The following is a 17,642-nucleotide window of genomic DNA, read 5'->3' as shown; positions in this document are numbered from 1 at the left end:
TTTAATCCTGCTTGTGCTAAGGGGTATATTTACAATGTCAGTTTAGTTTTAATCCAGTTATTGCTACATATATGTTTAAACAGTGTGATCGGCTGGCACACAACTAGTGCTTAGGCCATAAATCTTTGGGGACTTGAGCTGAGGATGTAAAAGGTGGATTTGTGTTTTTACTTCACAGGACATGAATGAAGGACTGAACATATTTTCTAAATTGAGATGTAGTTGGCCTCTACATTTCAATATAAAATAAGCTTCATTGGAGTTTACGTTCTACTGTACCCAATCCTAGAACTGACATCCTAAGAAATAACAGAGGCTTAAAATGAGTAGTAAAAGCTGCACAATAAATTAAACAGCATTGAATCCTGCTTTACATTAGCATCAACATTAGTGATTCAACATCTTGATCAGGAATGCAATAGCAATGTATGTTGCAATATTCTGAATTCATTTTGTTCAAGGAAAGAGATTTTGATTACTAATGTAGGTTTCATATCTCAACTGGAAGGAAATGTAATATATTATATTTTATAATAAGTAACTACAGTCATATGAAAAAGTTTGGGAACCCCTCTCAGCCTGCATAATAATTTACTTTTAACAAAAAAGATAACAGTGGTATGTCTTTCATTTCCTAGGAACATCTGAGTACTGGGGTGTTTTCCGAACAAAGATTTTTAGTGAAGCAGTATTTACTTGCATGAAATTAAATCAAATGTGAAAAACTGGCTGTGCAAAAATTTGGGTCCCCTTGTAATTTTGCTGATTTGAATGCATGTAACTGCTCAATGCTGATTACTTGCAACACCAAATTGGTTGGATTTGCTCGTTAGGCCTTGAACTTCATAGACAGGTGTGTCCAATCATGAGAAAAGGTATTTAAGGTGGTCAATTGCAAGTTGTGCTTCCCTTTGATTCTCCTCTGAAGAGTGACAGCATGGGATCCTCAAAGCAACTCTCAAAAGATCTGAAAACAAAGATTGTTCAGTCTCATGGTTTAGGGCAGTGCTCCGCAACCGGTGTGCCACGGCACACTGGTGTGCCTTGAGCCGATACAGGTGTGACGCGGTCAAATAAGACAATTTTCTAACTAAATAATATTTCAACGGTCCTCCTTAGAAACACAATAACGAGAATACGTGCAATGAAATATTCGCGTAAATAGCCTTTTAAAGGTTTCATAATTTTATGTGTCATTTCTCTGAAATAATAAATCCCATCGCCTGTCGCCTACAACGTAGGCCCTACGTAGTCGCCAGACAACTCCGTAGTATGCTTTGATAGGCAGATCGCTCCGTGTCCTCACCTAGATTCAATTCAAGCCGACGTATTAGTCGTGCTACGTCGCATTCACTCGTCTTGCGACAGTAGTTATCATTCATTACTATTAGTTGTGTTGCTGAATTGTGTATGGTTAACGTTCTTCGTGTGATTCATATTTAGTTTTATACCCCTTTAAATATGGATAAATTTTTACGTGGAAAAGATTCGTCTTCACGTACAGATGATGAAGAACCCAGCACAAGTGTTGCAAAAAAAAAACAAAGAAGATTGTGAAAAGGAAGTACAACGAAGACTACATTCGATACGGATTCTCGTGGTGTGGTGACGAAACGGCTCCAAAGCCACAATGCATCATTTGCGGCGATCAGCTATCAAACGAGGCAATGGCACCCAGTAAACTAAATCGCCATCTAAATTCAAACCATCCCAGTTACGCCAAAAAAGACAAACAACTCTTGTGTTAATTAAAAATGATAAGCGGTCATGCTTAAAAGACCTTGACCAAGAACTTCGGGTTGCGCTGTCAAATATTGAGCCAAATATAAAACTTTTGTGTTCATTGAAACAAGCGCAGGTATCACATTAGTCAGTCATTATGTTATAATAATTATTAAGATTGCATAAAAGTAAATATAGTATAGTTTTTATGTATGTATACTTATAATAAATGTATACTTATAATAAAAAATGAAAATTTATTGTAAAATTTGTGTATTAAATTAATATCTATATATCAGTGGCGTAGCTGGAGATCATGTTGTCCGGGGCGGTGAAAAATTTGACGCCCCAAAGCTGAAAGAAATGTTTTTTTTTTGCGCCTCCTCAAGGAACAAAAAAAAAAAAGGAAAGTACCGTAGTTTGGACGCCCCTAAATAGCTGGCGCTCGGAGCGGACCCCCCCCCCCCCCAGCTAAGCCACTGCTATATATTTTAGCTTTTGACGTGCCGCGGAATTCTAGGAAGAACTTTGGTGTGTCGTAGGTGAGAAAAGGTTGCGGAGCACTGGTTTAGGGGAAAGCTACAAAAAGCTATCTCAGAGGTTTAAACTGTCTGTTTCAACTGTAAGGAATGTAATCAGGAAATGGAAGGCCGCAGGCACAGTTGCTGTTAAACCCAGGTCTGGCAGGCCAAGAAAAATACAGGAGCAGCATATGCGCAGGATTATGAGAATGGTTACAGAAAACCCACCGATCAACTCCAAAGACCGGCAAGAACATCTTACTGCAGATGGTGTATCTGTACATCGTTCTACAATTCAGCACAAATCTGTATGGCAGGGTGATGAGAAAGAAGCCCTTTCTGCACTCACGCCACAAACAGAGTCGCTTGTTGTATGCAAATGCTCATTTAGACAAGCAAGATTCATTTTGGAACAAAGTGCTTTGGACAGATGAGACAGAAATTGAGTTATTTGGTCATAACAAAAAGCTCTTTGCATGACAGAAGAACAACACCGCATTCCAAGAAAAACACCTGCTACCTACTGTCAAATTTGGTGGAGGTTTCATCATGCTGTGGGGCTGTGTGGCTAGTTCAGGGACTGGGGCCCTTGTTAAAGTCGAGGGTCAGATGAATTTAACCCAATATCAACAAATTCTTCAGGATAATGTTCAAGCATCAGTCACAAAGTTGAAGTTACACAGGGGTTGGTTATTCCAGCAAGACAATGACCCAAAACACAGTTCGAAATCTACAAAGGCATTCATGCAGAGGGAGAAGTACAATGTTCTGGAATGGCCATCACAGTCCCCTGACTTGAATATCATCGAAAATCTATGGGATGATTTGAAGCAGGCTGTCCATGCTCAGCAGCCATCAAATGTAACTGAACTGGAGAGATTTTGTATGGAAGAATGGTCAAAAATACCTCCATCCAGAATCCAGTTATTCATCAAAGGCTATAAGGCGTCTAGAGGCTGTTATATTTGCAAAAGGAGGCTCAACTAAGTATTGATGTAATACTCTGTTGGGGTGCCCAAATTTATGCACCTGTCTAATTTTGTTATGACGCATATTGCATATTTTCTGTTAATCCAATAAACTTAATGTCACTGCTGAAATACTACTGTTTCCATAAGGCATGCCATATATTAAAAGGAAGTTGCTATTTTGAAAGCTCAGCCAATGATGAACAAAAATCCAAAGAATTAAGAGGGGTTCCCAAACTTTTTTATATGACTGTATATATCATATTTAATTTCTATCTTGGAAATATTGAGTAATGTAACTAAGTTAATTTTAAAAGTAGCATTTCCCAACACTGGTCCCATGTAAACTTGTGTTTTCTGTATCTGGATATGGTGTTAATAAAAAAAGAGCATTCCACGTGCTTGCTCTAATTAAGTAACTGGCTGAATAAATAGTAAGAAAATCAATAATATCTTATTTTTCATCTTCATGTCATTTTAAAGACAGAGTTATTGATAGAACCAATAAAATTACTAGACTAATTTGTATTGTGATGTGGCATTAAAATAAAAAACTTACTTTCAGCTGTTGAGTGATTAGTGTTTCACCGTTTATTGAATTGTTTATGTTGTGCAAAATTGTTAAATAACAGGACTAACCTGAACAATATGCTTGGGCAAGTAATTATTAATACTGTTTTGTACTAGAAATTATTCACAGTTTTTTTTGATTGTACAGAAAAATATTAATATGCTTGAAAGAAATATGTAAAAGTTCAATTAATATGTAGTTCATTTTGATTAAAAGTTTTAAATGTGCAATTATTTATTTAATTGAACAGTAGCTCTAAAAAGCAATATCAAAAGATGAATTAAGAGACCATGTAAGAAATAAAAGGAAACAGCTTGCAATAAGAAGAAAATAAGCAGGTGGTCAATACAAGACAGACAGGTAACCAAGCTGGAAGAAACAGAAGTGTGCACCCCAAGAACACACAAGAATGACTTACAGTATATGAACATAACAACACAAAAGCTTTGACAAATTAGAGTTGATTATTCAGTTCAACATGTTTGTTTGAATAGTCACTAGCTAAGTTGCCCCAATATCTTATTCAAATTGTTTTTAAATGTTGACAAAATCTCCACTTCAGCTTTAGTTTACTGTTGCTCAGTACAATGTAAAAAATTCAGGTTATTACAAACTTTACAAATTACTAATTATATAATGAATTCACATAAAGTATTGTTTAAACAGACAGAAAAGCAAAGTAGTTCAAAATCGATTAACATAAATTAAACCTTACAATATGTCTCCATTGATTAATTGTTGAACAATGGCCAGTTGAAAACTACACGCAGTAACTCGGGACTTTCAGATTCGATATGAAATTGGGAATTCTGGGTCAACTTTATATACAGACTATGGGAAATAATTAACATCTCTTATAAGATATGGAGTTCAGCTATTCACAATATACTGTACATTCTTTGTCAACCTGTGCAAAACATACAGTAATTTGTTGTAAAACTGTACTCCATGCACATGCAAAACAACTAAATGCATTTAAAATCTATCAGGGACAGGATACATGTTTCAGCATAAATGAGGAAGTGTTGATTAATGATCATGATTAATGCATTTCAGTTTTAAATGTTAATATTGTACTGACTGAATTTTTTGACTGAATTGTGCTCTACTGATTGTAATGGGATTATAATTAAGCTTAACAAAACTTAATTAAAAAAATGCAAAAATTAAGACTGAAACAAAAAACTATTTGAAATTAGCTACCATTTAAGTATAAAAGTATGGAAATATTTATACTACTTTTATTTTATACAACACACAAGATAAGGATAAAATAAGAACAAACACAAGGGTCATAAAGTTACAAAGAGCAGCAGATGGCTTCAAAGTGCCAGACTGGTGTCTCAGCATTTAAAGGGGCACATTGACAGCGGAAACCAATCCACTGACTTTCCATTTTTGAGGAATGTCCTTACTTGTTTTGAGGCATACACTATTTATAGAGAAATAAAAACAATGAAATTCTAGCACTTTAAGGCTTAACAAATATCTGTAAATAAATCTAAACATTTTCCTGGAGCACCTAAAGCTAATATCAATCTCAATTGTCATTAACTTTTGATACATGCTTTCTAACTTCAGTTATCCTTTTTGTGTTTCCTAAGAAAGGGATCCATTTGATTACATTCAGTATAAGTAGCCTAAGATATTAATGAAATTCCAATACATTCCTTTAGAGCACAGACATCTTCATTGGGTACATGATGCTTTGACATTCACACGAGGCATGTTCTGCTTAAACAAGCCAGCTAGGTGAGCTGGTTCTGTCAGTCAAATTATTTTTAGTACCACAGTCACAGAGAAATGGCACCTCATCGATTATGAAGGATACACTGGAATATAGTCTTTGAAGGGACCCATTAAACAAAAAAAGAAAGCAAGTGAAAAATCTTTTTATTCACTGTAAACATTAACAATACATTAATGTCAGGCCAATAACACACATTGTACAATAGAAATAAAAGTTAAATGTTATTTTCATACCAAAAAGGAAAGAAGGCTGTATAGCTTTCATCAAGTGTGCTATATAGCTTAAACATGGTGTCTTTACCCTTTTATCTTTTTATGTATAGAAATAATATTTATCCTTTTTTCCTTTGCAGATACATGCTTCGGCAGCCCTATACCAACTCCATAATGGAAATAAATCAATTGCCAAGTTAGAGAATACTCACCGTATACAAGAAGCAGGTGCAGTCGGTCTCTCGGGCCGTTTTGGGGGGAATGATGCAGGCCTGTTAAGGGAGTTGGTTTTGGGGGGCAGCGGTTTTTTTGGAGGCACAACAGGTAAAACAGTCTTCTGTGTATCTACATGTTTGAGATCCTTTTCATGCTTGTCTTCTAAAAATGTCAACAAATCTTGTGAATACATATACATTATATATATATACATATATATATACATATATATATATATATATATATATATATATATATATATATATATATATATACATATATATATATATACATATATATATATATATATATATATATATATATATATATATATATATATATATATATAAATAAAAGAAAACATGCTACCTTCATTTTTTATCAATTGTATTGAAAAGTCAACAGGATAACTTGACTGACTACATAACAGATTTTGCGGATACAGATTTAACAATTTAACTGAAATTTTTCATAATCTGTTAATACACATGAAAACGTCAACATTTGTACATCATAAGATGTTAAAAAAGCTTTAGTTCTTTAAACCATTATTAGACACACACAATGAATTAAACTTTCTGCACCTTTTCTCTGTCTAAAAGAAAAACAAAAATATGACAGATGGAAAAATGACCCTATATACACCATTGTGTGAGACCTGTCCGTTTTTTTAATCTGCTTTTGGTTTTTGAAGAAAACTGAAGATTACCCCAGAAGCATCAGGGGGAAAAAAACAGTATTCAACCTGAAATTAACAATAGGAATAGGTCATACTTGGTCATAACCAGACAAACATCCATAATCAAGCTAAGCCAATACACAGTTGGTAATAAACCTAACATTTACATCAGGGAAAGGCTACAAACCCAAGTGAAAACCAGAGAGCACAAAAATTCCACAGAAACAGCGATAAAACAAAGAATCAGATGTAGATGCAATCTGCTAAGAAGCAGCCAGGATAGAGTAAGATTTTAAATTTTATTTTTCAACAATGTGTAGCATCCAGTGCAGATTCCCCACAACTATTATAGACAGCATTTGATTCCCAGTCCAGTCCTTGTCTTTGCAACATTTACATGTTCTGTCCTTGTTTCCATCTGTTTCTCCCAATACTCGTGTTTTCTCCTTCCATCTGTGACGTAAGTTAGGTTGACTAGCAAGTATAAACTGACTCTGTAACAGTGAGTCCAGGGGCCTCACGTATAATGCTTTGCATAGAATTCATCATTAAAACATGGTGTACGAACAAAACTAGAAATGTGCGTATGCACAAAAAATTCAGATGCATAAAACTGTGCACAAGCAAAGTTCTATACACTTTCGCTTTATAAATCCCAGTCAACATGAATTTTTATGCATATGCACGAGCCTACAGCCACACCCTGACTCCTCCCAGAATTTTGCCTTTTTTATATATGCAAATCGATATGAAAACCCCTTCCATTCAGTGTTTTGTTAAAAGACAATGGCAAAAGCACATGTTAAAAAAAAAAAGAAAAAGAAAAAAAAAAAAAAGAATTTCAGCAAATGTGAAATGGAGATCCTGTTCAGCGAAGTGGAGGCAAGGAATAACATGCTATTTGGTGGCTTCAGCAGTGATATAAGTAACAAAAGGAAATTGATGGGAGTGGCACAGTGTGGCAGAGGCATTCAAATGTACAAGTTCAGAAAGAAGCACAGTGCCCAAAATAAAAAAAAAAAGAAGTGGTCAGATATCAAAGCTGATGTGAAAAGGCGAGTCGCAGCCCTCTGTCTGAGTGCCAACACCACTGGAGGAGGTAGCAGAATTCCAGGGCTCACGCCATTTGAGCAGCAAACTGCTGCAATTATTGGGTGTGATACTTATATATCTAACATTAATGACACAAATTTTTTTGCATCACAGATAATTTTCATATTAATAAAGTAGAAATGCTTTCTATTTACATAAGCAAATCCATTCTCTGATGGCACCTTTATAGCAATTTGTGTACAGTTGCTCTGATTACATTTGGAAAACCTGACATTGCTGTGAATTGCGTTGATTTTTGCCCATGTAAGGAAATCTTATATATCTGGATGACAAGCAGATAATACCATCCCATACACTGGCATGGCGCGACTCAGTGATGTCTGAGTAATACCTAACCGGTCAGGCAGTTCACGCTGAAAAAAGACAGAGTTCCTCAAAGACTGCCTTTGTAAAACCAGCCCCAGTTCAGCACACAACTCCAAGAGGACAGCTCTTGGGAATGTAAATCGAAGTCAGCCATTATCATGGGATAAAAAAAATCAGTATGATCTCTAAATACATGCTCTCTTCTAATTCTTCCATTAGCAATGTCTGCTAACACACTAAAGCAGCCATGTTTGTCGGAATAGTTTGGCAATTTCGTGCACCATTATATTGTTACAGATTTATTATGATCAAGTTCTTTAAATTTGTAATCAATAAGCAAATAATTTAGGTGTATCAGATAAAGCCTGTGTCATGGATATGAATATAAAAAAAGGAAACTGCACAGAAACAGTATCACTGCTTTAATGCTGAGTGCTGCCCATTTACAAAACCGAGCAAAAACATGCGTACACATGGTATGAGGCTGCTGTGATAATGTGTGTGGCATTATACCCAGTTTAGTTTTTATACATCTTGATGTGAGGAATGGAAACAGGCATACTTAACATTTTTGTGCGTGTGCACTCTTTATACATGAGGCCCCAGCTGTGTATGTTAAGGCCCCCATCACAATACATGACTTCCAGCAATATTCAGTCACTGCCTTCATTTATATAATCTTAGTGAGTCAGTGAAGAGTTGCCATGCACTCCAGTATGTGTAGTTTGATATCCCTCAGCGACTCTCAGTCTGACCAGTCTGTGACTCACTTGTCCTTTAGTCATACAAGCAGGTTTGTGTGTGTGAGAGACAGCTGACAATTAGTTCACCCACAAGTGCATCCTCAACGTGACAAGATGCAGCAACTATAGTCATCAATTTTGACATCCCTGCCAAGCAGAAGTCATGTAATGTGATTCTGGCAGTTTTTGCCTTGTGCTTGCCTCTACTTGGCACTATCCTGGTTTAAATGACGAATATACTTCCATTGGCTGAATACCTTTTACCTTTATGTCAGTACAATCCCAAACCAAAAAATTTAAACCTACAAAATTTACATATACTTACCACGTTTGTGTTGTTCACTATTTAAAAATATCAGTTTGCTTTTCAATTAATGTTATTGTATTAAAAGTAATAAAATAATTTAACTCTTACTAATGAGAGGTATATCTATATTTGTTTAGTATCATTACCTCACAATAAAAAGCTGCATGTTCAATTACTACCTCTAACCCTGTTTTACTAACATGGATTAATAAATTCAAATCATTCCTAATTGTACAGATTCAATACTTGGGATTGTAATCAACCAATCAATGCTACATCATGTTTATCTTATATGTGTGTATATTATTTATATAGTCATTACACTTGGGTTCCATTTTGTGCTTAATCTTTAGTCACTCTCTCAGTACCAGTGTTTGTGTTGTTAACCTGTTGGAAATTATGACTCATTTAATGCTGTCTTGTTGGGAAAACTAGTGATAAATGTTAGGAAGTGTCACTTTTGAATGTACAGCTGCCTCTTGTCTGCTGAGATTTTATATTCATTGTTTGATTCTGAGCACTTGACTAAGTCTATATATGAATACAGGAAGTGTGCTGAATACATGAATTGTGCTATAAAAATATGGTTAAACATATACATTTCACCAGCTCAACTAATTACAAAAAGCGGCATTAATATTTTATCACCTTTATGGATTTAACAAACTGATGTCATTTTAAAATAAATAAAACCCTGCTATATAACTGTCAGGAAATGCTTAATCAACTCTGTGGCTCTTATTTTGAAGAACCCCCCCTAGACAAATAATGCACATATAAGTTTTTTTTTTTTTTTTACTTTAACATTAGGACCAGTACCACTACAACAACAACAACATTTATTTGTATAGCACATTTTCATACAAACAATGTAGCTCAAAGTGCTTTACATGACAAAGAAAGAGAAAAAAGACAAAATAATTAAAATTAGGGAACGCTAATTAACATAGAATAAAAGTAAGGTCCAATGGCCAGGGAGGACAGAAAAAACAAACAAACAAAAAAAAAAAAAACTCCAGACTGCTGGAGAAAAAAATAAAATCTGCAGAGGTTCCAGGCCACGAGACCGTCCAGCCCCCTCTAGGCATTCTACCTAACATAAATGACCTCAATCAGTCCTCAAAAGAGATTCCTGGAACAGCCCTTAAAATTATGTGTGTTTGGTGTCTGCTCAATTAATGGAACCACCAATGAAGGGCAGTAGAAGCTAGTAGAAGCATTTAAGACTTAACTTTGTTTTTTATTATAATACTAATTGTACACACAGAATTTCAAGTTATGTGAACTATAGACACAGTGCAAAGAATCTACACTGTTGGCACTTTTTAATACAACTTTAATGAGGCTTGTGATGGTGTAGTCTATAATAGGTGCTATACAGAAAAAAGGATTGACTGATTGATATGAAAACATTAACTTATAATATAAAAGTATATCAATTGATATTAAAAGGATTACAAATCATGTATAGCATAAATTAATCAATTAATTAAAAAAACTAAAAACTATAAAAAGCAACCAAAAGGACAAGTAGGATCACAGTAATATTGTCATTATGGGAGTATGAATACAACAATTTACCATGTACAAAAGTAATGCCTCCTTTTGTAAAGTAAAGAACCTGAAAGCAGACTTTTAGCTTAATGTAGCAGCAAAATCCACAGCAAACACAACCCCTCATGTCAGCTCAACTATGATGGCTTCCTTTCGTACAGACAGTCAACTGCACAATTCTGCCATAACCTATGAAGCTGCCAACAGCATAACCCTGAGTTCCTAATTGCACAGATTACAGTCTATAAATCAATGAAACAATGAAGAACTCCACACTAATCTTACACATGACCGAAATCCTTACTAAACTGTTATACAAAATCAGGCAGAGTGGGTCTAAATTATGTAACAAAATCTAAATTGCATCTGAATTACAAAATAAGAATAAAATGCATGAACAAGAAAAGACAATAAGGGAAGAAAGTAAGTGTGAATATGCAAAGTAAAACTGCATTGTCAAAATTTCATCAGCAATCTGCACCAAAGGGCAGCTCCCAAATCCTGATGAACAATTCCCTATTGCTGATAATACACTACTGTACTCTGTTGTTAATTAGTTTCTGTTATATGACAAACATGTGAAACAATTTTATTCTGCTACCTGGATATATGTAAATTAATCAGCTGGGTTTAAGAATGTTGAACTAGATAGATTCTGGCCCAGCAGCCTCCTCAAGGTTTTATAGTATTCATGCTTGTGGCATGTGAGAACTGGATTCTATGATAAAGCTTTGAAAATTAATTTTAAACAATTTTCTCAAGTTATTTTATCATAGTCATAAAATGAGTAGTACAATCTTCAGTGTTTATGCCATTTGTCCACATGCACATTTTTTCAGTGTTTCAGTTTCCTACTTAAGGTTCACAAATGGTTCTGATTCATTTATATTTATAGGTACAATTTTTACAGTTGTAGAAGGTGTAGCTGGTACTGTGTAATTGGGCAACCAAGAAAGGCAACAGGCAAAGTAAAGAAAGCTCATTATTCCTTCTAATTCTACAGTAGGTACTTCAATGTTTTAGCTAGCATGGGCTGTGTTTTAAAAAATGATCCATAGCTCTCTGACATTTAGCAGAAATTTGATTTAATGATTCATCAGCTAGAAGCTCACATCAAGCTGATTCTGTACGAGAGGCTGTAGTGACTTCCCCAACACAGTGATAGATAGTCAAAGACATCTGACAGTAACTGCATAAGTGAAACATTAGTACCCTGTCTAATCGTTTAGGACACTGCTTCCTAATCCTAGGCAGTGGGATACCTAGGTATTTGGGTGGTCAGTTTTGAATTAGAGAAAAAAAATAAAAAGGAAGAAAATTCTATTTGAATACTTTTTAAGTTAAAAACAAAAGCAGTTATTGTGTTCCTCCAGGATTGGAAACAACACTGTCACAGTCAAATCAAATTAGTTTTTTGATGGCTTGTGCAAATTGGCTCATGTACTGAAATTGGCAGCCTATATATTTTGACAACCTTAAAGTACCTTAAATAACCACAGACACACACCGCACGATATATGAACTTTTAAAACATTTCAAAAAGCAAGTTTAGTCTCGAGTATAATTGGAGCTCTGCTGATTGTAGCCATATGCTCCTATTGGGGTATTCCATTGATAAGTTCTTGGATGGGCGGGGGGTGGTTGGGGGTTAAAAAGCATTACACAATTAGACTTCTATAAATGTAATCAAACCTTGCCACGAACAAGAACACCAGAACATCCACTCCATGAAGCCCAGTTGAACTCAGCCCAAGGAAGCCCTGAGGGGCAACCATGTCTGGTCAACACCTGCAAGGAAAATGGAGGGATTCACATGCAGTGCTAGTCAAGTAACAGGCATGTATGACACAGATCCAGATTCGAGACAAGATGGGAAGATTATATTGCTCACTTGACCTGGGGCCACCTGTAAAATATACAACACAAATAGGGAAATACTTTTGGAGTAAGGGAAGTAAATATGACCAACTCTCTAGTCCCTGCAACCTTTACAAAGAAAAACAGATAAAAAATGACAGAAAATAATTTTACTTATTTAGTGGTTTTGTTATTCCCATTTTTGTTGTACTCTAAGAAGTCATTTCTTATAAATTTCTACTGTTGCTCACAATAATGATTTCACCATGCTAGACTTGCTCAGATATACAACGTTTCATTGTTTGCATAGTCTAAAGTCAACATTTGCCTATCTGGCTTTCATCAGTTTGAAAGTAGCAGCTTCAGCCAGCAGCTTTCAGTAAAGACCCAGGACCACAATTAATTGGCTGTTTAATATTTATTTGGTGAAAAGCCACACATGGGACAATAAATATAATGATCTGTACTGGACTCAATTCTAAACACAAACAGACAATTGCAAACTATATATACAGTCATATGAAAAAGTTTGGGAAACACTCTTAATTCTATGGATTTTTGTTTATCATTGGCTGAGCTTTCAAAGTAGCAACTTCCTTTTAATATATGACATGCCTTATGGAAACAGTAGTATTTCAGCAGTGACATTAAGTTTATTGGATTAACAGAAAATATGCAATATGCATCATAATAAAATTAGACAGGTGCATAAATCTGGGCACCCCAACAGAGGTATTACATCAATACTTAGTTGAGCCTCCTTTTGCAAATATAACAGCCTCTAGATGCCTCCTATAGCCTTTGATGAGTGTCTAGATTCTGGATGGAGGTATTTTTGACCATTCTTCCATACAGAATCTCTCCAGTTCAGTTAAATTTCATGGCTGCCGAGCATGGACAGCCTGCTTCAAATCATCCCATAGATTTTCAATGATATTCAAGTCAGGGGACTGTGACGGCCATTCCAGAACATTGAACTTCTCCCTCTGCATTAATGCCTTTGTAGATTTCGAACTGTGTTTTGGGTCATTATCTTGTTGGAATATCCAACCCCTGTGTAACTTCAACTTTGTGACTGATGCTTGAACATTATCCTGAAGAATTTGTTGATATTGGGTTGAATTCATCTGACCCTCGACTTTAACAAGGGCCCCAGTCCCTGAACTAGCCACACAGCCCCACAGAATGATGGAACCTCCACCAAATTTGACAGTAGGTAGCAGGTACTTTTCTTGGAATGCGGTGTTCTTCTTCTGCCATGCAAAGCGCTTTTTGTTATGATCAAATAACTCAATTTTTGTCTCATCAGTCCAAAGCACTTTGTTCCAAAATTAATCTGGCTTGTCTAAATGATTATTTGCATACAACAAACGAGTTGCTTTGATGATCCCATGCTGTCACTCTTCAGAGGAGAGTCAAAGGGAAGCACAACTTGCAATTGACCACCTTAAATACCTTTTCTCATGATTGGAAACACCTGTCTATGAAGTTCAAGGCTTAACGAGCTAATCCAACCAATTTGGTTTTGCAAGTAATCAGCATTGAGCAGTTACATGCATTCAAATCAGCAAAATTATAAGGGGACCCAATTTTTTGCACAGGCAGTTTTTCACATTTGATTTAATTTCATAAAACTAAACACAGCTTCACTAAAAATCTTTGTTTGGAAAACACCTCAGTACTCAGCTATTCCTAGGAAATGAAAGACATACCACCGTTATCTTTTTTTGTTGAAAGTAAATTATTATGCAGGCTGAGAGGGGTTCCCAAACTTTTTCATACAACACTGTAAATGCTCCTAAGAAACATCTCACACCATGATATTACTGCTACTCTGTTAATAATTACAATCTAAATTATGTAATATGAACTGCTCAAAAAATTAAAGGAACACTTTGAAAAGACATCAGATTTCAATGGGATAAAAAAATCATGCTGGATATCTCTACTAATATGGACTGGGTAATGTGTTGGGAATGAAAGGATACCACATCGTTTGATGGAAATGAAAATTATCAACCTACAGAGGGCTGAAATCAAAGAGACACCGAAAATCAAAGTGAAAAAATGATGCGACAGGCTAGTCCATTTTGCCAAAATTTCATTGCAGCAACTCAAAATCGTACTCAGTAGTTTGTATGGACCCCATGTGCTTGCATGCGTGCCTGACAACATCAGAGCATGCTCCTAATGAGACGACGGATGGTGTCCTGGGGGATCTCATCCCAGATCTGGACCAGGGCATCACTGAGCTCCTAGACAGTCTGAGGTTCAACCTGTCGGGGTCAGATGGACCAAACATAATGTCCCAGAGGTGTACTATTGGATTTAGGTCAGGCTAGCGTGGGGGCCAGTCAATGGTATCAATTTCTTCATTCTCCAGGAACTGCCTGCATACTCTCGCTACATGAGGCCGGGCATTGTCGTGTACCAGGAGGAACCCAGGACTCATTGCACCAGCATAAGGTCTGACAATGGGTCCAAGTATTTCATCCCCATACCTAATGGCAGTCAAGGTGTCGTCTAGCCTGTAGAGGTCTGTGCGTCCCTCCACAGATATGCCTCTCCAGATCATCACTGACCTACCACCAAACCGGCCATGCTGAACAATGTTATAGGCAGCATAACATTCTCCACAGCTTCTCCAGACCCTTCACGTCTGTCACATGTGCTCAGGGTGAACCTGCTCTCATCTGTGAAAAGCACAGGGTGCCAGTGGTGGTCCTGCCAATTCTGGTATTCTATGGCAAATGCCAACTGAGCTCTACGGTGCCGAGCAGTGAGCACAGGGCCCACTAGAGGATGTTGAGCCCTCAGTCCACCCTCATGAAGTCTGTTTCTGATTGTTTGGTCAGAGACATTCACACCAGTGGCTTGCTGGAGGTCATTTTGTAGGACTCTGGCAGTGCTCATCTTGTTCTTCCTTGCCCAAAGGAGCAGATATTGGTCCTGCTGATGGGTTAAGGACCTTCTACGGCCCTGTCCAGCTCTCCTAGAGTAACTGCCTGTCTCCTGGAATCTCCTCCATGCCCTTGAGACTGTACTGGGAGACACAGCAAACCTTCTTGCAATGGCACATATTGATGTGCCATCCTGGAGAAGTTGGACTACCTATGCATCCTCTGCGGGGTTCAGGTATCGTGTTATGCTACCAGTAGTGACACTGACCGTAGCCAAATGCAAAACTAGTGGAAAAACAGAAAAGATGGAGGGAAAAATATCAATGGCCTCCACCTATTAAACCATTCCTGTTTTGGGGGTCGTCTCATTGTTGCTCCTCTAGTGCACATGTTAATTTCATTAACACCAAAGCAGCTGAAACTGATTAACAACCCCCTCTGCTACTTAACTGACCAGATCAATAGCACAGATGTTTCATTGACTCGATGCTATACTCTGATTAAGAAGTGTTCCTTTAAATTTTTTGAGCAGTATATATGTGGTGAAGCTATCTCTATTTATGTACAGTTAATGTGCAACACAGAATGTTTTTATGCATTTCAAAATTAGCTGTGCACAGGATGACAGTTAATGGCTTTAAGTCCACTAAAGGAAATCAGTGGAGATTATGTTAAGACTGCTTGAATTTTTATTTGTTTTATTTATTTTCTTAAGACAGGTACTGTTTTGCTACTTTGTTACACAAATAAAAATTAACATCCTATGGCCACCTGATAATCTTCCACCTCAATTTTACTGTACTGATCAATGTAACTCTTATGACCTTTTTAATATGAAGAGGGGAAATATCCACAAGCATTTGACTTCTTTGGAAACTCTGTACATGGAACATTTTATGATTCCTCCTTGTTTTTTTCTTACTAATTTTAAACTCCCAACTGTGGAGGAAATATCTGGTATTATTAGAAAATCCAAGCCATCTATCTGGCAGCTGGATCCAGTTTCTACTTATTTGGTTAAATTCTGATTATTTTCGCTTCCCTCCCTATAAACTACCATCACATATTCTTCCCTTATCTCTAGTCTTGTTCCTTTATCTCTTAAAATGACTGTGGTAACAATTTCTCAAGAAATCTGGTGTGGATCCCTACACTACCTAAATAATTATTGTCCAATCTCAAGTTTATCTTTCCTTTTAAAAACACTTGAAAAAACTGTTGCTTTCATTTGTTTGGACATTTTCTGTCTGGTTTTTGTCCATTTCACAGTACAGAGAGAGCCCTGGTTAAAATCACTAATGATCTCTTGATGGCAGCTCACTCTGGGCTGTTAACCAAATTTGTGCCCCTTGATCTGAGCTCTGCCATCGATATAATCACTCATGATATTCTCCTTGAGAGATTAAAATCGATTGGCATTATTGGCACTCCACATGCCTGGTTTAAATCTTATCTCTCAGATCATACACAGTTTGTACAATTAAAACATTTCAGATCACAAGTTTGCCCCGTTGATAGTGGTGTTCCCCAGGGCTCTGTCTTGGGTCCCCTTCTATTTATTATTTATGTTCTGTCTTTTGGTCATACCTTTAGGAAATCTGATATTCATTTTCACTGTTATGCCGATGATACCCAGTTCTGTCTGTCTACTAAGCCTGATTCCATTCTCCCACCTTCTTCCCTCTCTGTCTGCAGGAAGTTAAATCATAGCTGTCTGCTAATTTTCTTAAATAGTGATAAAACAGGTTATTCTGGTAGGAACTAAATCTCTAATCTCTTCTTCCTCACAGGTTAAGAGCTTAGGTGTCATTTTTGAAAGCACCTTAAAGTTTGAGACCCATATTGATTATATTACTTGGTCTGCATATTTCCATATACGTAATATCAGCTGTTTACGCCCATCTTCTTCAACTACCAGCACTGCTATTCTTGTTCATGCTCTAGTTACATCTCATATTGATTATCGTAATTCTACCGTTTCTGGTCTTCCTCACAAACTCCTTTACAAACTTCAATTGATTAAGAATGCTGCAGCTCATATTATTACCAGAACCCATTCCAATGAACACATTATTCCTGTCCTTCAACAGCTTCCTTCCCTGTTAAATATCACATTGATTTTAAGATTCTGCTCATTACTTGCAAGACCCTTCATAATCTTGCACCTCCTTATTTTTCTTACGTTCTTCATATCTCCATTCCTTCCCGTATTCTTAGATCGTC

At 36.5% G+C, this 17,642-nt stretch overlaps 1 protein-coding gene across 2 annotated transcripts in view; it reads right to left on the bottom strand.

Moving 5' to 3' along the window:
• The window catches only part of sh3kbp1 (SH3-domain kinase binding protein 1), a 370,773-nt gene that overhangs the window by 50,291 nt on the left and 302,840 nt on the right, over positions 1–17,642 (bottom strand). For both annotated transcript variants that reach the window (XM_051926913.1, XM_051926912.1), the window contains exon 12: positions 5,957–6,122. In XM_051926913.1, coding sequence (XP_051782873.1) covers positions 5,957–6,122 — 166 coding nt within the window. The remainder of the gene's footprint in view (positions 1–5,956; positions 6,123–17,642) is intronic.

Source organism: Erpetoichthys calabaricus, chromosome 4, assembly GCF_900747795.2.
Source record: "Erpetoichthys calabaricus chromosome 4, fErpCal1.3, whole genome shotgun sequence".
Classification (NCBI taxonomy): Eukaryota; Metazoa; Chordata; class Cladistia; order Polypteriformes; family Polypteridae; genus Erpetoichthys; species Erpetoichthys calabaricus.
Note: the sequence above shows the minus strand (reverse complement) of the source record. Positions and strands in the feature narration are given on the sequence as shown.